General features: G+C 37.9%; 1 protein-coding gene across 1 annotated transcript; it reads left to right on the top strand.

Annotated features, from left to right (window-relative positions):
- Positions 1-21571: 21571 nt before the first annotated feature.
- On the top strand, positions 21572-22600 carry LOC149174160 (uncharacterized). Its single transcript, XM_089420759.1, has one exon. The coding sequence runs from the start codon at positions 21572-21574 to the stop codon at positions 22598-22600; it is 1029 nt and encodes a 342-aa protein (XP_089276885.1).
- The last annotated feature ends 2238 nt before the right edge of the window (positions 22601-24838 follow it).

Here is a 24838-nt window from a genome sequence, read left to right as displayed (position 1 = left end):
ATCCAAGAATTTTTCATTTGTGTAATGTAAAGGAGGTTGCCCCCTCGAAGAGGCTGAATTCTAAGGCGTTCAACTATCTTTTTGTGAGCTGGTTTCATAATATTTGGTATCAGAGCTTTGGATTCTAGGGTTTCGCTGCTCCAAATAAGTCATCGTGGCATTTTCGCTATAAATTTTTTTCTGCGATGTTTCATAAGCTAAAAAAAAAACTCATTTGAGAAGACATCGCGTTGAACCTCAATTCCGAATTTCAGAGCTTTTCGCGCTATGTTTGCGGAGATATGATCTGAGGAAGTTGGTCTTTTTGCAGACTCCTAAATTACATTCCAAACAGGTGACCTAGGGAAAATCATCATAAATTTCTATCTGAGCATCAGATTGAAATTTCATAAGAAGGTACAAAAAGAGGACAGAATATAGTTTCTGGCATATATTTTTCAGAGCCAAAGGTTGAAACAGTGACTCATGGCACGTCGTACAAGTTCGCCCTACTGAACTAGTCTATAATCAGGTCACTGTGGGAGATTTGGCATAACTCTTCCCTAGAGAATCCAATTTGGATAAGACTGGTGGCATTAGAAAGAGGACACCGAGGGCTACTACAGGTCACAATTTCAGAACTGGATGATTTGAAATTATAGAGATACATCAGATTCAATATCAAGCTCCTACAAAGTGAAAAAAGGTGTGTAATTTTTTTCAAATTTTTTAATAAGCTTGGTTTGAAAAATTAGTTTGAAGGAATTGAAAGGGCATAGTAAAGCATTATTATCGATAATTGATGCCCCGAGGAAAGAAAATGAAAACACCTAGTAAGCAACCTGAAAGCTCTAGCATGACTCATGAAGAAGAGGAAGAAATGCAACATGATATATCAAAATTACGAGACCAAGTGCAACAAGTGTCACTTGCACAAAAAGCAATAGAATCTAAGATGGATGGTTTAAAGAAAGATGTAGAAGCTAAGATGGATGGTTTAAAGAAAGACGTAGAAGCTAAGATGGATTGTTTAAAGAAAGGTGTAGAAACTAAGATGAATGACGTGGAAGCTAAGATGGACGATTTGAAGACAGGCATGGAAGATTTGAAGACAAATTTAACAAAGTTTCTACAAGAAATGCTTACTAATGGTGAAAGGGTAGTAAAGGAAAGTCATGATGAGAACAAAAGAAATGTTAATCATGATTTCATAGACTCTAATGTTGGATCGAAGACCCACCATATTCCAAAAATCGATATGAGGAAGTTTGATGGCAAGGATCCCGCAACATGGATATTACAGATGGAGCAATTTTTCGATCTCAATAATGTGAAAAACACACAAAAGGTACGTATTGAAACTTTATATTTGGAACCAAATCAGTTTGTATGGTATCAATGGCTTTGCTCTCGTAAACAAATTATCACTTGGGCAATTTTTGCGAAAGAATTGACAACACATTATGAGGATACAAAAAGCAACACTTTTTTTAGCCAATTGATAAGTCTCAAACAAAAGGGTTCAATAATGGAGCACATTGAGGAGTTCCAAAAATTGAACATAAGGGTAAAAAATATTCTAGAGGAGCATAGGATTGATGTGTTCATAGGGACTTTAAAGGATAATATCCAACATGATGTTCGCCTTTGGGAACCTGATTCATTAGAGAAGGCATTCAGGTTAGCAAGAAAAATGGAAAGCAAAATTATGGAAAGTAGGAAGCATACCACTCACAACTATAAAGATGGAAGTGTTGTTGCCCCTAGTCTTCCACAACCTATAAGGTTGACACCACAACAATTGGAAGAAAAAAGAGCAAAAGGGCTTTGTTACAGTTGTGATAGCAAATACACTAAAGGTCATAAGTGTGCTGAGAAGAAATTATTCTACATAGATTGTGAAGAGGAAGAAGAAAAGGAGCAAGAAAGGTCAAAAGAAGAGGATATACTCCAGGAAAAAGCCTAGATAAAGAAGAAATGAATCCGACCATATCTTGTAATGCATTGGCTGGAATTACCACTCCTCAAACCATCAAGATAGAAGGACAAATCAAGAAGAAAAAGGTAATAGTGTTGATTGATTCAGGAAGTACCCACAATTTTATTCATTGTAAGGTAGCAAAAGAATTGAATTTTTTCCTATATCCAACACCAGAGTCTCAAGTGATGATTGGAAATGGAGGAACGATAAATTTCTCTGGAAAGTGCCATAATATCAAGATATCCATGGTAGAATATGTATTGACTAGCCCAATGCTTTCCATTCCAATGGGAGGTGCTGATGTTGTACTAGGAGTCCAATGGCTGCAATCCTTGGGTAAAATAGCTTTAATTTTCAAGAACTTTTCATGAAATTTTCTGTGGAAGGAAAGGAAGTTAAATTAAGGGGTATTGCAGGGAAACCAGGAAAGATAATCAGCTCTAACGGTATGGCAAAGCTTCTAAAAAAGGAACAAAGAGGTGTAATTGCACAATTATGTTCGCTAGATGTTTCCACATCAGAATCATCTATTTCTACAGATCTACAAAAAGTCTTGGACAATCATTCCAAAGTATTTGAGACTCCCAAAGGTGTCCCACCTATTCGTGATCATGATCATGCTATTCATCTGATTCCAGGAAGTGTTCCTCCAAACATCAAGCCGTACAGATATCCCTATGCCCAAAAGAGTGAAATTGAACATATGGTTGCAGAATGCTAGAGGCTGGTATAATTCAACCTAGTCAAAGTTCTTTCTCTGCTCCAGTAGTATTGGTGCACAAGAAGGATGGATCATGGCGCACATGTCCGGATTATAGAGAGCTTAACAAGCTCACTATTAAAGATAAGTTTCCCATTCCTGTCATTGATGAATTACTGGATGAATTGCATGGATCAATTTACTTCACCAAGTTGGATCTTCGTTTAGGATATCATCAAATCAGAATGAAGACTGAAGACATTCTGAAAACAACATTTAGAACTCATGAGGGTCATTATGAATTTTTGGTCATGCCTTTTGGCCTTACCAATGCACCTTCTACATTTCAAGGTTTGATGAATTCCATTTTCAAACCCTTAGAAAATTTGTGTTAGTATTTTTTGATGATATACTAATCTACAAAAAGTCTTGGAAGGATCATGTTAAACATGTTGACAGGGTGCTACAACTATTGGAGGAGAAACAATTATATGCAAAAAGATCCAAATGTTTCTTTGGAGTACAAGAGGTGGAATATTTGGGTCATATTGTATCTCATGAAGGAGTTAAGGTAGACCCTAGAAAAATTAAAGCCATTAAGGAATGGAAAATCCCCACATCCATAAAGCATCTGCGAGTATTTCTCGGGTTGACAGGTTATTTTCACAAGTTTGTTAAGAATTATGGGAGAATAGCAGCACCTCTAACAACATTATTGAAGAAAGATGCATTTTCATGGACTCCAGAAGCAACAAAGGCCTTCGAACATCTTAAAGAGGCAATGTGCCAAGCACTGGTCTTAGCTACACTAGACTTCACAAAAACCTTTATTATGGAATGTGATGCTTCAGGAAATGGAATTGGTGATGTCTTAATGCAAGATGAAAGACCCATTGCTTTTGAAAGTCGTTCAATCAAGGGAAAGTTTTTACACAAAGCTATTTATGAGAAGGAAATGTTGGCAATACTACATGCACTTAAGAAATGGCGACCCTACCTAATGGGGAGACACTTTAAGGTAAAAACGGATCATGATAGCCTTAAACACTTTTTAGAACAAATATTATCCTCTGAAGAGCAACAAAAGTGGGTCACAAAGATGTTGGGTTATGACTTTGAAATCATCTACAAAAAAGGGAAGCAAAATGTGGTGGCAGATGCACACTCAAGAAAGGATGAGGATGTGGAAGCATTGTTGTGTGCCATTTCTATTATCCAACCATATTTGATAAACGAAGCAAGGGAGGAATGGAAGAATGATGAAGAAGTGTGGGCACTTATTCAAAAGTTACAATAAGATTCCAGTACATCTGATACATTTAGCTGGCAAAATGATTCATTATGGTACAAAGATCGCTTATACCTCTGTAAGAATTCCCAACTCAAACAAAAGATTCTTATGGAATTTCACACTTCTCCCTTAGGAGGGCACTCAGGATTTTTAAAAACTTACCACAGGGTTAAGAAGGAATTTTTTTGGAATGGCCTTAAATCGGATATTCAAAATTTTGTGGCGGAATGTTTGGTGTGCAAACAAAATAAATTTGAAACAAGTAAGACCCTGGGTCTATTAAAACCTTTATCCATTCCAAGCCAACGTTGGGAGGAGGTCTCGATGGATTTTATCATAGGTTTACCCAAGTCTGAGGGAAAGAGTGTCATCATGGTGGTAGTTGACAGACTTACCAAGTATGCGCACTTTTGTGCATTATCACATCCATTTAAAGCCAGTACAGTTTCTACGACATTTATGGAAACAATTCAAAAGCTACATGGAAATCCAAAGATTATTGTAAGTGACAGAGATCCCATTTTCACTGGAAATTTTTGGACATAATTATTTTCTTGTCTTGGTACTCAGTTAGCTCATAGATCATCTTATCATCCTCAATCTGATGGGAAAACTGAGATAGTAAAAAAATCTTTGGAAGGATATCTTCGTTGCTTTGTATCTATAAACAGACACAATGGGTCAAATGGCTGCCTCTGGTTGAATGGTGGTATAACACTTCCTTCCATACAACAACAAAAATGACCCCATTTATGGCACTTTATGGATATCAGCCACCATCCATCACATCATATTTAAGAGAAAATTCTAAGGTTCAAGTAGTGGAACATCACATCGAACATCAACAACAAGTCCTCCAACTCTTAAAAGATAACCTCGTGTTGGTACAGAATAGAATGAAACAAAAGGTAGATCAACATCGTAGTGAAAGAAGTTTTGATGTAGGTGATTGGGTATTCCTACGGCTACAACCATATAAACAAATGTCCCTCAAGCAAGCTAAGAAGGATAATAAATTATCACCAAAGTATTATGGTCCATACAAGGTGTTGCAAAAGATTGGTACTATGGCATACAAATTGGAGCTTCCTGCAGCTTCTCGAGTGCACCCAGTTTTCCATGTTTCATGTTTAAAGAAGGTTATAGGCGACAAGCTCCCAGTTCAAACAATATTGCCAGAACTTGACGAGGAAGGAAAAATTATATTGGAACTGGAAGCAGTCACTGAAACAAGAACTCGATAGCTACGAAATCGATCAATTTCGGAGTATCTCATCAAGTGGAAGAACTTATCCGCTGAAGATTCCACATGAGAGCATGAGAATTTTATACAGAAGCATCCAGAACTACTCAAACGTTGAGGACAACATATTTTTTGAATGAAAGGGGCATGTTAGGTGTTAACACTCAGGTTGTCCCGTGGCTCCTTAAGGGATATGGCCGAGGTAACCACAAACCAATCTTTGGATTGCATGTCCTAGCCTACCTGCAATCAGAGAGGGCTCTCTCTTTATGATTTAGCTCTGTTTAGGGATGATTTTAGGCTAGATATGATGTACAAGGGTTTTGTTTTCATTTTGGTGGGAAGGAGGATTCTTTCAAGCAGAGTTGGGATGCATAGTGTGAGAAGTTCAAACCATTGGGCATGGAGTCATGGATTAGGGCTTGTTGTTGCATTTTCTTGGTCACAAGAGGAATACAGAGCATGATAGCTACACATAAAACAATACCAATTGCTGAAAAAGATGGAATGAAGGCCAGTGATGACAGGCAACTAAGAGTCTTTCATCAACTAGCAGAGAAGGAAAGTGAATGAATGTTTATCTAGGAGCAGTTAAGAATTCCTAAATAACAGTCATATGTGATGGAATTAGTGTAAATATGAGCCAAGGGGTATTCATATTCATAGCCAATTCGGAAGAAAACTTATAGAAATAACAAGAACTGAGCATAGAGTGCAATCAAGCAAATCCTAAGCTATTCTTCTTTCTTGCTATTTGGATCATGACACATAAATGATATAGTAAACATTAAACTGAAAACAGAGGTGAGAAACACTTATTGAGCCATGTAGTAGCACAGGAATTCCACAGTCACTCTTCAGCCATTAAAAACACAACAGACAGTTCTTCATCCAAGCATTCCAACAGTCTTTGATTATAGATGCTTTCAAAGTATACAACGCAAGTCTAAACTCTGGATTATCAACCAACCAACCCTTAATACATTGCTGAGGGTGGTATTTATAGAGAAAATATCTATTACAGCAGATCTTAAACAGATCTGAGGGAAATGAGTGCTTTGATCTAATCTTATCCTGAAATTAATGCAAAGATATCTATCTAATGCTGCGCTGGGGCAACCGCCTCAAAAATGAGTAAATATGGTCCTTTGGAGCTCTGTGCTGGCTATCCCTGCAATAACTGTGTCTTGGGCCTTGCAGCACTGCCCTCATATGTCTTAAATGCTTTAATCACTGATCTGAGAGCCTTGAATGGCTCCACCGCTTTCTTTGACTTTGATAGGGGGCTCTTTAATGTTCACCTGCTTTGGAAATAAAGATTTCCACTAAAAACACTTAACTGATACTCTCTGCCGCAACACTGATACTCTTTGACACTTGAATTAGGCCACTTTCTCTTTCCTCTGATACTCTTTGACACTTGAATCGGGCCACTTTCTCTCTCCTCTGATACTCTTGAAACTGTCGAATCGCCCCTTTCTGTCCTTTCAAGGCAAAAGTAACTGCTGCTGATGTCTTCCGTGGCCTTTGGAATGCTATCGGCGCATGGCCGATCAAAATAATGCTAGACCTGAAGAAAAACTGCAAAAATGGAGGAGGAATGCATCCTGATAACAATGCTGGGCCGTGTTGGCTTCCTGGAGAAAAAACTGGGCTTTGGAGCGATCAGAAATGATCAACAAATGCATGTTTTCCTTGACTGGGTGCGCACAGGCGCAGGCATGAAATAGTGCTGAAATGGGCCTTTTTTCCTTTACAAAGGAAAAGAACAAATTACACGCAAAAATCGTGAAAAAACATAGCGGGAGCAACACTGTTCATTGGATTAAATCCTGGCCATTGGATCCGGCGCGGGCCGATCGAACGACTGGCGCTAACTCGGCGATCGGCGGATCGACGGTCCAAACACATAAACCCTCGACGAGCGATATAGAGGGCGGACTCGAAATCTTTTAACACTGCATTTTATAACTTTTCGGCTCCGCTGGTCAGAGCCTTATATATGGGAACGATGCGATAGAACATGAGCCGTTGATCTCCGGGCCCGAATGGGCGGCTGACATTGACTCGGCATTTCGGCAATCGACGGGGCGGATGGTATGTACATATGTGCAATCTCCGAAATGGGTGATCGCTGAAACGATTAGGACCGTTGATCTGGGTGGGGGCGATGGACGGTTGCGATTAAGTCGCAATATTGCGTCGGCGGAAGTCAAGGGGTGCGGGCTTTATGTATTATAGCGAAAGCGATAGCGATATTGCGATATAAGCATGGCTTGCAATAAACATAAGTTTTATGAAAAACTTAAGTTTTTGCGGCAAAACTGGAGAAATGCGGAATATGAGGCATAACGATAAAGTGGAGTATCATGGATAAAAGGGAGATTGCGGTAAGGAATGGGTTGCGATAGCGATATCGGGTCGGAGGGGGAGGAATGTGATCGGAGGAATGTATATGCAATCGGCCAAGGCATAATGCGATCGGGGGAAAGCCTCTCCGATCGGAGAAGGGTTTTTGCTTATAAAAGGGGCTATTGCATGATCGGAGGGAGGTTTTCAATGTTTTTGAGGGATTTTTTAATGATTTTGAAGGGTTTCTAATGCTTCGGAAGGGGTCCGAAAGCATGAAAAGAAGGATTTGTGCCTTGGAAAAGGTAAAATAAGGCTAATGGATGGATTTTATACATTTGGAGGGAGATTTTATGCTTAGGAAGGAGTCCTTTGCATTGGAAGATGGTTTAAAGGGGCAAAATGAGGGTTCTTGCTAAGTTTCAGGCAAACTAAGCAATTCCCAAGTGTACTTATGGTTATATTTCAACCAGGGGGAGGGGATATATACATAGGGGAATTTTATACATATTTTAGTAAGGGGAAGGGAAATAACATGGGGATTTATATAATAAAGTTAGAAATTAGTATGAATTTATGAAGAAAGCGCAAAGTATGAGAAACTTAGGCTTGAAAGGGGGAAATAGAACTTGTAGAATGAGATATGAGTGCTCCTAAGTAAAGCAGACCTTTACTTAGGCAAATGTTATGAAACATGATGAAACTAAGAGATGTCAAGCAGATCTTGACCTCTTTAGGGGAATTAGTGAGTGATTTGGGGAAGAGGAAGAAGAGGGAGTTAGACATGCCTCGCTTGAGCTGCTCCGAATGGATTTTTGCCTTGCAATTGTGATTTGAATAGATTTAACTCTTGAAACACAAAACTGATCACAATCATTGATTCTGCAACCTCAAAACTACCTACCCAGCCTACTTACCTAGCATTTTCTCTTCTTTTTGGTTTGGGTGCACTTGAACTAGCAAACCCCGCTTTACAATTTTTCTTTTGGCTATCCTCCTATCTAAATCTACCCTTATTGCATCCAGGGCTCAGATTAAGCTGTTGAGCACCCTTGTTTCTCTACCTATCTACAAATCTACCAAGATTAAGCTGTTTGGACAGATATTCATTCTCTATATTCTACAACAAGAAATTGAAACCTAGGGAAGCCAAGATTAAGCTGTTTGGACTTCCCTTAACTGAAAACTCATCAAAAATGGATTAACACATCAAAATGGAACACAACAGTGGCATTTGGACTAGCACACTCTCATGGCCTCTTCTTTGGCCTCTTAAGGAAATATGGAACATTGCAGCATGCAAAGTATGACATATTTGGCATGTAAAAATGTCGATCATGAAAGATGAATACCTGTTGCAACAAGAGGCTAACATTAGGTCCCTATAATACTAGTGATTGCCCCATTACTATTGTAGTTGTATCCCTTATTAATATTGTTGTGCCCCTATTGTCCCCATATTGTTATTACTGTGCCCCATAGAATCCCTCTATTGTTATTTTTGTGGCTTTATATTATTATCGTTAGGTCGACTGGGTTATATTGTGACTCCTTAGACTCCTATATATAGAAAGGAGGTTTTTTCATTTGAATCATCCAAGAATTGTTCATTTGTGTAATGTAAAGGTGGTTGCCCCCTCGAAGAGGCTAAATTCTAAGGCATTCAACTATCTTTTCTATCTTTTTGTGAGCTGGTTTCACAACAGTTTTTGTAATTTTGCTTTCTACATAGAACATTATAACTTAGGCTAAGTGCATTTTTGTGGGTTTTCTTAGGAAAAGGGGTTTGCTTGGGGGGTGATCACTTTTCTAAGGTTTTATCCTTAGGGAAAAAGGGTTTTTTAGGGAAAATGAGTGAATTATGGAGGGGGTGAATGCTTGTGAGGAGACTTTGAGTACTTAGGACCTATAAGTTATTGGACCAAGGGTTCGGTCCCTCCAGAAGTCAGAGAAATGCTCTGAGCCCCTTTAACTTAAGGTTTTAGGTACTTTAAGATTTTCCTTGGGAATTAGTTAAGTGAAAAATGTAATGAATGAGGGAGGTTAATAAATTTACTTTGTGTACTTTGGTAAATGCTCAATTATCATCCATACTTTATAACTTTGATGATGAAGGTAAATGATATGATCTTTTCTAATCAATCGTCATAATTCTGCAACCATTCAACTACTTACCCATCTAATCATCCTACCATTTTTTCTACTCTTTATTAGGGTGCACTTAAGCTGGAAAACCCTTATCAAACCTTTTCTTTTCTTTTTACAAAAGTAATCTGTCTAAGTCTAACCTTATTACATCCAAGGGCTCAGATTAAACAGTTGAACTCCTTTTATTAACTTTACCTAATCTAATTATCTACCAAGATTAAACAGTTTGGTCAGATTTTATTCTCTATCTCTAAGCATAAAATTCAAAACATGGAATAACCAAGATTAAACTGTTTGATTTCCATGGATTGTGGCATGAATAACAAGTTGCACACAATCTTTTATTCTGCATCAAAAGTAAATGGTAGTGGCATTTTGACTTGCACACTTTCATGGTCTTTTTCTTTTTTCTTGGGGTTCCTTTTTCATCTTTTTTGATCTTTTTAATTCTTTTTGTCCTTTGATTTTTCTTTTAGGACATACCCTCTTTAAATTTTTTATTTTCATTTTTATTTATTTATTTTTTTAAAAATATGGAAAAATTTGCAGAAAGCAAAGGTATGTACATAAAGCAAAGGTATGTACATATTATAGATTTGACCTCAATTATATTGTTCCATATAATTTGCTTAACTTGAGCCAGTGTGTGGCCAATGGAGGATTCAGTTGCACATTTCCGCCATGCTTCTATCTGGTTTTGAGCTCTCTATAGCTTCGCTGCATGGAAAGTTTCAGTCTTTGCCTTCTGGTCTTGCAGAATATTAACTTGAGCCTACAATCTTTTAATTTCTTTAGTTTGGAGAGACATATTCTCCACTGCACTAGCCAGCTGATCTGTAGCATTGCATGTGTTTGTTGTAGAATAGGTAGATGTAGGAATTGCTGTAAGAGGTACAAATTCCAAAGGGACAATAGAAATTCTAGTAGCTTGCTCCTTTTCTTTGATTATTTTCTCCATCTTTGTGTCCATTTGTTTCAACTGTACATTATGTTCCATGATGAGCGTCATCATGTTTGCCTTCTGTGACTCTGTTTCTTCAATGTCTTTGGCCAGAGGATCTTCTATGGCTGGTAATTTCAACTGTTTTCTCAGTGATGATACATCGATATTATTCTTTGTTATGATCTCCTTGGTTGCATTAATGTTTGTAGGATCATATCCTATCTTTATTACCAAGTCTTCCAAAGTTTTGATCCTTGTGTCTTTGCCAAGTGAAGAGACTTTCTCCATCTTCAATTGTGACTGAAAATTAGCTAAAGTAACCTACAATTTAGGCAAACTCATAGCAATGTTATTGAATGTGGATGAAATAATTTGACCAGTTTGTTTGTGCATCTCCATTTGATCAATGGGATGTATGTCTTTTACATCAAATTCAAATATATTCTTTTTGTAATTTGATGCTGCCTTAGGTTGTGAGATCTGTTCTTGGAGGAAGGCCATCTGCATTTTTCCTTTCTCTAAGTCAAAGAATGACAGTAGTATGCTTTGAGAACTGGAATTCTGCTTCCAGAACTGATTATATGTATTGACCTTCAAAGCTTCATTTCTCACTTTAATCTCCTTGAATATATCAAATATGCTCTTTTCTGTCTCCCTTGTGGTAGATGTGCTGGTTTGCATAACTTGCTGTTGATCCTGTGAAGCTGTCGAGGTGGTAGGAGAGAGTGCAGTCTGATCACCTACTAGTGAGGAAGCAGGTGTCTCTTTGGTGGCGATAATATCCTCTTGATATGAATCCTTGCTTAGGCTTAATTTAGAATTGATCTTAGTCCTCTTCTTATACATGATTTTGAAGTCTTCGCTGGGAATGAGTCACTAGAGGTGACTCTTCTTCTCCGTTCCTTTTTCCTATTTTCTCCTATGTGATAGGAGTTTGTAATGTTGAAGTTGACACCAATTGTTCTTCTGCCTCTTGTAGAGTGTTTTCAGTCCATTCTAGCTGGTTCTTGTATCTCTCAATCTCTGGTCTGCATGTATGAAAATGAGCTGTAGGCTTGTTCTCTACCCTTAACTTGGAGATGACATCTAATGGATCATATGACCATGTAAAGCTGAAGGTAAATTGCATTTCTTTCAACAATTTGTCTGCTTCTTCCCCTGCTGCCCCGCTATTACAGATGAAAGGTCCTATTTGTGTTTTGATCTTGAATTGATACTTCTTCTTAGCAGACACAAAATGAATCTCATCCACATTGAGCATTTTCCAGATGTATTCTAGAGAAAAAGTCCTCATTGGGAGGAATTTTGGCAGTTTGTAAGGAGCGAGTTCACACCCATATATCCTCAACTATGTGTAATTTTGGTAAAGATACCAATCTCCAGTCTGGACTTGGTCTGATAACTGCAAAACTTTCCTGATTTATTCACTGATTCTTGGCTCTGACTTGCTGCTTAGAAGAATAAGCGCTAGATGTACAAAAAATTCGATGAATTGTTTGTATGAATATTCCTTTTGCTCCTTCATTACCAGTGTAGTCCAGAAGATGACTGATTGCTGATTTCCTTCATCATCCAATTTCTTTAATGTAAGCTTGAGGTTGTCTCCCTGAAAATACATAAACATTTATACTAACACAAAAGCATATTTAAATACTTCATTAGTTTTCAATTTGACAAATTGTTAATGGATGGAATCTGCAAGGAATTGGATGAAATTGAACAAGATAGAAAGCTTGGAATCCGTGGAGAAAATAGAAAGAAAACCTACAATAGCCTCATCTATCCACTGATATGAGTAATAACCAAGGAGGTAGGAAGTGACAATGATGATTTGCTTGGCTCTCTTAGGGAAAATGGAGGATGGATATGGAGGAATTTTCTTGGGTAATGGGGCATCTTCAGTCAATAAAAGCTCAAGGGTTTTGGCTCTTTTTGGAAAGTCTAGTTTCTAATATAATTCAATGAGTGCTTCATGAGAGAAAGGAGTGGCATTCTCTGTAATAAGAGCTTGCATCATTTGATCTATAGCTCAGGGAGTTATGATGAATAGAATTTATCATGTAGGAGCAATAACAACTCTTTGGCTAGGTAGATAACAAGCATGACATTTCCTGACGAATTCAGGGGCACTGTGGGTACATGGAAAGACATAATGGGGCAAATTGGATTCCCACAGTCTAATATCATCAAACTTATCAATGAACTTGTCTTCTAGCCAACAGTACATTTCAAACAAATCAAACTCACACAGGGTTTCATGAATTTTGTAGTCTCTTTTTGCCAAAGGAATATGATGAAAATCGATGGGAGGGTGGATCAGAGGACTTACGGGTTCTTCCTGTGCCTTATCTTTAGGAGGCATGATGGGACTGGATTGAGAATACTAATGGAATGGTGATTATGCAGGTTTGGAGGGTGTCGAGATAGAATTGGATTGGAGAAGACAAGAGAACAAAGGTAATGGTTAGCACGACAGTTAACTAGTGTGATGCTCGGGCGGGTGAAATTGTTGTAATTCGAAATGAAAAACCTGTCACAGAAAGATGATATTAGTATAGTGTAGAACTAGTGAATAGGCGAAAACAAGAACTTTATAGCTTTCAAGCTTCCCGTTGATGATGGCGTGGGTCCATTATATTAACGGTTAAGTAATTAAATTACTTAACGGATTGATTTTGGAGGGATTGGATGTGATTGGTAGAGCAACAGATATATGAGGTGGCTGGAGGGGATTGGCGAGAGTGTAATGGATAGGGTGATGGTTTTGTGTGGTAGAGAAACCATTTTCGGAGGGGGCCTAAGGTGGTTAATGGTTTCGGCAAGGGGGGGTGCGAAAGCACAGAATGGCGCCACCTTGTGGTGAGGGCAGGTTTCAATAACGCCCATTTCGGACCCCCCCATGACGGTAAAGTTCAGATGGTGAGGGGGTGGGCCGAAACATGATATTGGTTGTTCGACATCAAAAGGGGATTTCAGAAGATGGGAAAGGTGACGGTGCTTTATCGTAATGTGATGGAAGTGTGATGGGGTAGGGGTAGAATTTAATGGAATATGACTGGACGCATGACGTGGTAGGAAAATGAATGAAATATATAAGCGGGGAATGATGGTCGGGTGAAGAAACTTATGACTAATGAGATAATGCACCAAATGTGCTTTGATATACATAACCTTAGAATAAACCTTTATCTCTTTGTTTTCCCCCTGTGCATTAATATACCTTTAACATTTGAAGTAGGATAAAATTTTCACGCTTTTGCTGAAATCACCATTCTATTTCTACCTACCCTCTCATTTCAATTCTTCTTCTAAGCTAACGTTTCCTCTTCTTGTTTTGCAGGGTTCATTTAAACTAGCAGACCTAGATCACTTTTTTTTAAATGTAAATCCACCTTATCCTATCACTTATCTCACCATTGATTTAGATTAAATTGTTGAATCAATTTTATTCTATCTAGCTACTGATTTACCAAGATTAAATTGTTTGGTAAACCTTTATTCACTAACATATTCAATAGAAATTGAAATGTGTTCAATCATGATTAAACTGTATGATTTGAATAGAACTTTAGTCATTGTGTCATTCAAAAACAATTTGCACACAAACTTATTTGATAATAAACTAAAAGAACTAACTTATTAGTAGTGGCATTTAGACTTGCAACACTTTCCGTATTATTTTTTATTTTTTCTTTTGTGGGGTTCTTATTTCCTCTTTTTTCTTATTTATTTTTAACATACCCTCTTTTCATTTTCTTTTTTTCATATGTTTTTGGAAATCATTTAATATTGAAATTATGCACAACATGAAATTAAAAATACAAAATACTCAATCACCTTGAGAACTTATAATTTTATAGGACCCTAACACCTACAATGGTTTTATTTTTCCTTTCATCCACCCCATTTGGTTTTATTTTTCCTTTCATCCACCCCATTTTGTTGTGGGTTATGAGGTGCTATCAACTCTCTTCAAATGCCTTCTGTCACATAGAATTTTTTAAAATCATTCTACACATACTCTCCACCATTATCACTCTTGAGAGCTTTAACTTTTCTACAAATATATTTCTCAACCAATGCTTTAAATTCGCAAAACTTTGAAAAAGTCTAATATTTCTTCTGCATGAAGAAGATCTAACATTTACGAAAAAAATCATCAAAAAATATAACATAATACCTGTGTTTGGCCATGGATACTGTTGTGAACGGTCCACACACATCTGAGTGGACTCAATTAAGGATCGCTTATGTTCGGCTGCCTTTCTCATGAAAGGAAGCCTTGGTGTATTTTCCCAATGTACACCCTTTGCATGTGTCAACTTGCTCTAGTGTACCCTTGGGAAGACCAGTAGAAATTTGTTGCATGATTTTCAAAGCACCATGATGCAAGCAACCCAACCTCCTGTTGCACAACTCATCGATGTCTCAGCTCTGCACCTTCTCTGCTTTTGTGCTCAAGGTAGCACAATCTTCTACCTCCAACTTGTAGAGATTCTTCACTCGAACCCCTATATTCTTCACTCCAAATTGATTGATGAAAACAGTAAGCAGAAAAGGAAGAATGTCAATTGCACATAACACAAAATTTATCTGCGGAAAGCGACTGCTAAAAACCATGACTATCTATATTGCATTAACTAGAAGATCTGAGAAGAAAATACAATGCTTGTTCAACCCGAACAATTCCTGCACTAGTACAATCTAAATCTCTGCGTCACAAGCTAGCTCAAGCCAACACTTAGCCAATTTTGTTGCCTGCCAAGCCCCTACTTCCTTGCACAATTCCTGAGAGAATTAGCCCATATTTAATTGGGAAATCCACTCTCCATAACTGTATATCTATGAAATATACACATCAAATAAACCTTCAATGAACTATAAATTGATCGAGTCAATGAATAATCCACATATTTAAATCAAAACACATAACGAACATGAAAGAAAATAGAGACACAAAGTTATATATTTATTCAAGGATACATATTATAGAAATTCCAAAATATTTGCAGATCGGTCCTTACAACAAGTGTAATCAGACCCTAAAATATAAGTCTCATAACTTATGAAACCACCCCTTCTTTCAAATGAGTTCAAAGGTTAAAAAAAATAAAAAATTAACTGTTTTACATAATCATCCATTAACTTAAAAAAATACAATGCATAATTAATAGAAAAATAAAGTTATGGATTTAAAACTTAATCTTCTTCTTCGATGTGGTACCATATGGTTTCTTCTTTAGATTAATTCCTAATCAATAAATCTCTTCGTTCCTTAATTGATTCATCATTCATAACCTTGCATTACAAAAGAAAAATTATAATTAGATTTTATGGGGTAGTTAAAAATGAAATCAATGAATTAATATTTGCTTACCTCATCATTATTGCATTAATGTCTCTCCTAGAATTGTTCTTTACACACCTTATGTTAGTTAATATGTTCTTACCTCATCACTATTGCATTAATATCTCTCCTAGAATTGTTCTTTACACAACTTATGTTAATATACTTTCGTAAATTAAATCTAAGTAGACTCATTCGAAATAAAATCGTCAGTTGTAGAGATATTTATTTTTTCGCTAAAAGTTTCAACAAGATATATTAAATTCGTCGTGAAAGTAAAAAATAAAATAAAAGGAGCATGGTTAAAATTTCTACCCAAGGTGCAGGTTTGATGAAATCTGGAGGTTGAAACGGTTTTAATCAATGATTGTTATCTCATATCGGGTGGAGAGTTGGGGTGGGTGTATTTTTTTCATATCTCCTAGTGGCTGTTGCAATGTCAAGTCCTTTTCAAGGACTTTTTTGTTATCTCATATCGGGTGGAGAATTGGGGTCGGTTAATGGCCCTCATTTGACCCAATGGAATCCTACGATTAATACTATTTTTGATGAATGACTCTTTTTTCTTATCTGGTGGAGAGTTGGTGGGTGTATAAACCTTCTCCTCCAACCCGATGAAATTCACATGTGTGAAGTCAGGCCTGTTGCATTATTTTAATTAATGAAATGCCCCTTTACCTTAATAAATCATTTTATATTGTTTTTAGTGTTCAAAAATTAACAATTTTAACATCCTCTCTCCATTATTTAATGCCATATGGGTGGCTGCATATGGCAGCATGGCTGGGATAAGTTGTGCTGATTTTTCAAGTATCTTTTAGACTGATAATTACTTTTTATGATTTTATCTTAGATTAATTATTTCATGTATTTTTATTTATCATAAAGAACCACATCAGTTGGTTCGAAACGCGTCGACAAAATTATCTCTATGTGATTTTCGCCAAAGATTCTTCTCAAAACATCATAAAGAAATTACACAGAGGATATCAATAGTAGAACAAAATTCCAGTAGGATTATAAAGAGAGAGCCACACAAGAACAAAGCCCACACGGTGGAAAAGCCCAACGACCTTTTTCCTTGGATAAATTCTTCAGTTCAACAAGAGACACATCTAGATATTCTAGTCATTCATAAGATCAAACTGACCAACAAAGAGACTTGGTCAAACCTGGTCCAACTCTACCCTATTCAAGTCATAAGCTTACCCATTGGTTGGGTCTACTGTCGCTTTAGAAAATTTCGGTCTGTCACATCTTGGTCTACCTCAGAATCACCTTAGTCTAGCTTAGATCCATTTCAACCTACTACACAACAACTTTCTCTTCCTTAGATCAGTTCAGTCTGCACTTTGCCTCATGAGTTCATCCTTCTTCATCATCAAAACAACATCTTAGAAAAATCGCCCTTCTTTATTAGATATTCAACATTCTTCATGTACCTCAAATTCATCCTTGCCTCTAATTTGTCTTTTCCTTAGAGGAGATCCGAATTATGCCTAAAAGGATGAGGTTGAGTAGCATATAAATACCTTTCTTATTGGCTGAATGAGTGACATATTGTCTAGGATGACTTGAATAGGATGAGGGCCAACTTAGCTTCTTTGGAGCCAAAAAATTAATATTCAAAATTTTCTCTTTTAAAAAGGACATGAAGAACACGCCTTAGAATTTATCTTTTAACACTGGCATGAAGAACATGCTTACAAGAACATTAACGACTAAAATATTAATTATGAAGACTAACCATAGCTAAAAAATTAAACACTCCCTCTTAGCTAGGGAGGAATCATAATCACTATCTAGAAGCTCTCATGTTAACAATTTTTTCTAGGAAAATGTTATAACAAATCCAATTACCATAATCTGGTCAAAAATTGTGATACATGGTAAAACATGTTACCATAATATGGTTAGCGATCGTTATACATGGTAAATCAATAACATCAACAGGTTACCATAATTCGGTCAACAACTATGATACATGGTAAACCAACAACATCAACAAGCTACCATAATTCCGGTCAATACCTTTGACCTATGGTGTATCCTCACCATAATCTTGGTCGATACTTCTGACACATGGTACATCATTTAGCATCAAGTAGTCACCCTAATTCTGGTCTATCTAACACATGGTATACAAAGTAGTCTTGGTTTACCATCATTCTAATCAATGTCTTTGACACATGGTGAATCTCCAAAGGCCGCACTCTATCTGAGTAATTTAGGGCTAGATGATAAACAAGCCAGTCATACTGAAATTCAACATCAAAGTAGCCAGTTCGATCATGCATACCTAGACCAGGATGATCGTAGTCAAAGTGGACATGCTCTCATTTATTATATCATGCTTAGAGTAGTAATAAACATCCTTTTACTGGTGATCTACTATTTCTCGGGATTATCTAGAGAGCGATTGGACTGATTGTGCACTAGGGTTTGTGCGAGCTCCGCGTTCTCCCCTAGGTGCCTCAGGTCCTGACCCTTGGGGCCTTGCCTGTCATGATGGATACACTACAACATCATGGCACCCTCTCTTTCAAGGATATGGTCTCTGGTCGGCCGCCAAACCAAGGTTCATTCTTCACTAATTTCGCTTCCAACTCTGCCTTCTATACGCCACCAAGAGGAAGCTTGGACAAAGAAGAAACTACTTATCCACAGCAAAACGAGCTGCTAAAAAGGAATGACAACATAGTGCAAAGATCAACCAAGGACAATCGCGTAGACAAGGGCAAGGGCATAGACTCACCCTTTTCCGGAAACGTCAATCCTTCACTATCTTAGGAGCAGCCATAAGCTCAGGGGAAAAAGACCAAGAATAACTGTAATCCCAAAGCCAAGAGAATCCCAAAACTGGAAATCTAGGGTCCTAGGTTAGATGAATACAGAGAATACATGCATGAACACGCAATTATATGCAAGTTCATGGGAATATGGCCAACAGAAAGAGCCCTAAATTGGCAGATTTAGAGCAAATGGACACCCAAAGGGGAGATCAGACTTCAAATGGGCTCCAAAGGATTTTTCACAGTCATCTTTGACCTCCTAGAAGATAGAGACAAATTTTTTGAAGAGGACCCTATTTCTACAACTCAGCTGGTTTATACATCAAAATGTCTGAAGGCGCCAGAACGGGTCACTATGTCTCCTATGCTCGAATCTGTGTTTACATAGACGTCTTTGGGGCTCTGCCAGAAGCAATCAAATTAATCTTCAGGGATGAAGTCTGGCTGCAAAGTATAAACTATGAACAAATTCCCTTTTGATGTAGAAAGTGTCACGAGCACGAGCATCTTTTCCGAGACTGTCCCATGAATAAAACCCCTCAAACGCAAGAGAAAGAAAATAAACAAAAAGATAGCGAAGGGTTCACCAAAGTAATCTCCAGGAACAAGAATAATAGGAAGAAAGTTATCCCCAAGAAGAACCTATACAAAGAAGCAAGCCATAATCAGTTCAAGGTACTGAACAGTAACCAACAGCAAAGGGATCCTAATGAAATGATAGCAGATGAAGCAGGAGAGGAAGAAATGCACCCAGAAGACAATGACCAAGATGGAAGGGACACAGGTAATACCAACAGAGGTAAGGAGCAGTTGCTAGAGGATACAAAAATGCAACCAGCAGAAACGAAGGAAACACTAGAGGAAGACACAATAGAAGAAGCTCTGCAGGGAGTAGACCTTGCAACAATTGCAGAGGAATGGAAACAAAAAGGAATAAATTCCATATCAAAACAATAATTACAAAAAATCGAAGGAGCTTATCTCCTCTAGGAAGAATTGAAACTCAAAGCCCACAATCTAGCACAAGAAAGTACAACTTCAAAAGGAATTTTAGCCAACATCCCAGTAGAAGGACTCAACCCCAAAGGCTCAAGCAGAAAGTGAGGACGAAAGACCACCAGTCAGCTCCTTCAAGAACTGGGAGCCAAGCTAATCAATGAAGGAAAGGTAAAGGCTCTTTCTCTATACCCATCTCCATGTCAATGAATTGCATATCTTGGAATATTAGGGGACTCAATAGTCCTAGAAAGAAACATATCTTAAAAAGCAGAGTCATGTTTGATCATCTCGACATCCTGCTCATTCAAGAAATGAAACTGGACTCGTCTCACCCTCCCCTCCTGCTCAACTCGTGCTTCAGGCCTTACAACTCCTTGGCTAATATGGCTACAAGCACGATAGGAGGCATAATGAATTTCTGGAAAAATTCCAAATTCGACCTTTTATCTTCTCTGGCCACTCACCATTCCTTAACTGTGATCCTGAGAATCATAGGCACCAATGAGAGCATTAGTATAACCAATGTTTATGCCCTGCACAAGGTGATAGATTGTATCAAAATGCTCCAAATCATATCCAATCTCCTCAACCCTCTACACCACCCCATCAAAATCATAGCTGGTGATTTCAATATGATAACTAACTTTTTGTTACCGGGAAAAGTGTCTATTTAGAACTGCTCTATCCCACTAAGGTGTGACAGCTGCCTTAGAAACAAACAGAGAAAAACTACTTTTGTATTTCCTTTATGAACTATAGATAGAGAGGAATAGAAAGAACCAACCTGTGTCTTGCGCTAATCCTTTGATCCAATCCCTCTCTTCTTTGACAACTTCCAGCTACCTGCTTCCTTACTTGCCTAGCTTCACCAAGTACCTGTAAGATCACAGAAGAAGAACACTATACAAAGACATGGATCTATATTCATAAACAACTTAGGATCAGATTTAAGTTAACCATACAAATGTAACAAGCATCAATGATACAAAAGCATGGAGGAGAAACTCAAATAGTTTTTATTGATAAACAAGAAGATCCAGGAGGAGTTACAACCGATGGTTCCTGACCCAGCTGTTATCACTCAAGAAAAATTTCTAAATTGTTCACATCAGTTCGATTGTTTGCCAAAGGGTTGGTGTCAATTTTGGGTCTAGTCTTTTCATCTGGTTTTAGAGTCTAAATAGTTTGAATAGGAGTCTTGTTAAGAGTATTGTTGGTATGTATAAAGGGGTCAATTCTCTGTTTTAAGTCTATCATTGGTCTCACATCTCACATGGATATCATATGTCCAAACTCATTTCAAAGCCGAAATTGTCTAGGTGATTTCGTAGCACCTGTAATCATTTTAAAGTGGTTTTGCAGCACATAAATCCTTTTTAGCAGTTTCGCAGCGCAACATGTTTTAGGTGATTTCGTAGCGCATAATTCATATTTTGCACTGGCTGCGCTACAAAATTGGGGATTTGTTCGAATCCATAGCCATTCTTTCACAGCTGTCATATCCATCAAAATCCATCAACAGTTGTCAGCCTATACACTTCGTCTATCACATCCGACCACTTATCCTCATCATTAGGTCGTTAGGTGTCTTGGTACTGGCACATGTTTGCAGTTGTATTTTACTTAGCGGTTTTGGTCGTTCAATCAGGGTTTTCAAAATAGTATCAGAGCAATCAGGGAAATGTTCTTGTGGGTTTTGCTTCTATTCTTCGAATTTGGAGCAGTCTGAAACTATTCCTTGTAAAGAATCTTGAGATCAGTTTTCAGGGATATTCTCATTGTACTGGATATTCTGTTTTATGAGATTTTTCACCCAGCTGAAAGACACACTTGAGATCCGTGATTTTTATACACGACCTAAAAGAAAGCCAAGCCATCCATATCCTCGGAAGGCAGGCACTGCTAGTCAAATTGGTCCATCAACAAATGAAGAGGAGAACAGGTCACTATCAGCAGTTTCATCTGCACCTGACAGATTGTGTGCAAGTTCCAATCTAGGTGGTGAAACTCGGAAGAACGCAGCATTTGCTCCATACAATGCAAGACTGGGACCACTTCAAACACATGATAACATCAACTTGCAGGAAACAAATATGGAATCATCCAGTACAAGCATTTCACCATCAAGTCTCAAGCTATTTGGCCAGACGGTTTTAGTTCCAACTAATGAGTCAGGCTTAGATGTTAATGTTAAAGGAGCTTTTCAAGAGTTTACGTCTCATAAGAAGGAGAGAAACTCATTAGATGGTCAAATTCCTGAGAATTCAAAGTTGGAAAAGATGAAAGGATCGTTGCATAATGTCGGTGTGAAGGCTAAAATGAAAGTAGTTAAATCTGAGAATGCCTCGGGGGTGACATCCAATATTCCACCATCAGACTCAGGGACCAATATGCTCGAAGGTAGTGGTGAATCAAATGCAAATCTGCCCTGCAGGGAAATCCATACAGCACAGCAGGACTCGGATGAGCCGCTATCTGAACTTGATAACAACATGAATTCCCTTTCTAGAGAGCATCAAGCCTCTGTTCCTATATCCATTTATTCGAGACATATTCCAGTGCAAAATGTTGAAGGAGGGGCAGAAGAATGTGTGGCAATCAATACACTGAATGGTAACGGATCATTGTCTGACACAACTGGGAAGATGAAGGCAGATGTTCAAACTTCACAGCTAAATGTTTTTCCACCATTTCCTGGCATGCCAGGTTCTTTCAATCCAGCATATGCTGCAACAACCCTAGCGGCAGCTGCATTCTGGCCTGGGTTGGTCTCAGGGGGTTCTCCAGTGGCAACAGGAGATCCACAGCCACCAAGTGAAGGGCAATAGTGAAAGGGATTTTGAGTTTAACTGGGTTGGTAGTGGAAGTTCTGATGCAGGAGGAGAAGAGGTATTAACCAGATTCATACAGTTATATTTGGAACAGTGAATGGTGTTATCGGTGTCATTGCATCTTTTCCTTAGGAGAAATATCTGTTTCTTGAAAATTTGCAAGCAAATCTTGTCAAAATGATCAAGGGAGTAAGGTGCTTAAGCCATGAACAATGGCGATCATTTAGCTATGAAAGGAAGACTGTGTTTTTGAAATTACACAGCAGTTTCGTAGCGCGCTACAAAACTGCTGTATCTGCATGTTACAATTCAGTTGATCAATTATGATTGACAAAGCAGCAAATCTTTTTGAAAGGTTTTGTCATCACACAGGTACATGGGAAAGGCTTACAGCACATCAAGGACGTGGCAGTCTGCTCCATTTTGGGTAATTAAAGGATAAAGGACATGCTTCTTTGGATTCGAATATTTTGAGGAAAACTAAAGACCAATAAAACAGGGATAATTTCCTATGTTTCAGGACAATGGAAAACATGTGACATTGAAGACCAACATGGAGCCTTGAAGATCCATCACAGCCAAACTAAAAGAGACCACTTGTCAAAGAATAAATCCTGATTGTAATAAATGCTACATTCAACAGGATGTAGAATTAGAATCCTAATTGTTTTAGGATTCTAGAGCTGTCAATTAACAGTCAGTTGTATTTATTAGTTAGTTAAAGGGTTAATAGGTGTCATTAGAAGTAGTTTTCGAGTTCCCTTAATGTTTAAGGAGGAATCTTGATCAGTTAGAATAAGAGCTCTATATATAGCTGAAACAACAATGTAATGAGGGTTGGAAAATGTTAGAGAAAAAAGACTACTTTTGTAAATGATATGCAGGGATTGATATATACAGAAGCAGTTGGACTTTTCTGAAGCTGATATTCTTAGTGTACTTCAGTGAGCTTCATCTTTTATCTTTGAAATGCTTTACTTCCATAGTCTTAATGCTTACTTCTCAGGATTCATGAAGGATTTTTTATGTTCAGAATATGTGATGTTGTGCTTTCCTTAATTCTTACAGTGGTATGGATGTATAATCACTCAGAATTCACTGAATGTGCTCTGACTTCCTGTATACATTCATAAACTGTGTGGTCCCATATGAGTTTATGTTCTGAATGTTTAAATGCTGAATGCCCTGACTTCCATGTAGGTATTAAACTCTGATCTATCACTTTAAATTCTTTCCTTTTGAATACCTTGATGTATCATTACTCAGAATTCATGCCCACATGCTCTGACTCCTATGAACTTCAAGTTATTGAGACTTTCTTGAATATGTCACTCTTTCATTGAAGTATATACAAACCTCAGTTTTATAAAAAGAGCTATTTGTTATCCTTATCTCTGTCACTGACTCCATAGCCCAATGGTAGCAAGTCTCCATATTCCAATCTACAAACATATAAAATCACAAACCATAGAGTTAGCCATCTATCCATATCTTTAATCAATATCATTAACCCTTTGAGAGAGCCCTCTCAGGCTAAGGAGGCTAAGCTTTAGCTAAAATATTGGTTTGAAATAGTTACACTGAGATAGTCTGATCAGCAGCCTTCCAGGATTTGATTTTGAGATAACACCAACATCAACCTCCCAGCAAAGAAGCCCCTCTTCACCTCCAACAAAGCATAAATCACCCAATACTCTGATGTTTGTCTCGAAACCAACAACAATTCCTTACAATGTGCAAAATTCCAGCCTCTGGATCTCTGGGATGAGGGATCCATATATAGATATGTGTAAGGAGGATGAGTCAGCTTGTGATTTGATTAGTGTCTTCTCTCTCTCAGTTCTTGCTTCCACTTGGAGACTGAAGGCCTCTTACTCATCCTTGGTCGAATTCAGTGAGGCAAGTGTCATAGGAGAAGATTCTGGAAGCTTCCATTGTCTCTCCACCTCGCGGAATGACACTACCATTTGTCATTTCTCTCCCAACGCACCCTCATAGTGCATTTAGGTGTGTTGCAACGCACCTAGCCAGTGTATTTAGGTGCAATGCAATGCACCTAGCCAGTGGAGCAGCTGAAATGATCTTGTTTTGACTTATTCTGAGCAGTTTCAGGTGGAGAACTTCTGGGAGAAGCTGTAATTTGTTGACCTTGTTCCTTTAGGGGTTAGAACAACACTTTTAGGGACTTAGGAGCCCTTGGTTTATGGACATTTCATGCTTGGAGTTGTAAGGCAC

This window comes from Pinus tabuliformis, chromosome 4_1, assembly GCF_031772625.1.
Source record: "Pinus tabuliformis cultivar Carrire ecotype Pingquan chromosome 4_1, CPIR1, whole genome shotgun sequence".
Taxonomy (NCBI): Eukaryota; Viridiplantae; Streptophyta; class Pinopsida; order Pinales; family Pinaceae; genus Pinus; species Pinus tabuliformis.
The sequence above is the reverse complement of the archived record's forward strand: the minus strand, read 5'-3'. Positions and strand labels throughout refer to the sequence as shown.

Bases quoted from the DNA above. Each gene is read 5' to 3' on its own strand.
- LOC149174160 (XM_089420759.1), top strand. From the start codon at position 21,572: ATGAGATTTTTCACCCAGCTGAAAGACACACTTGAGATCCGTGATTTT.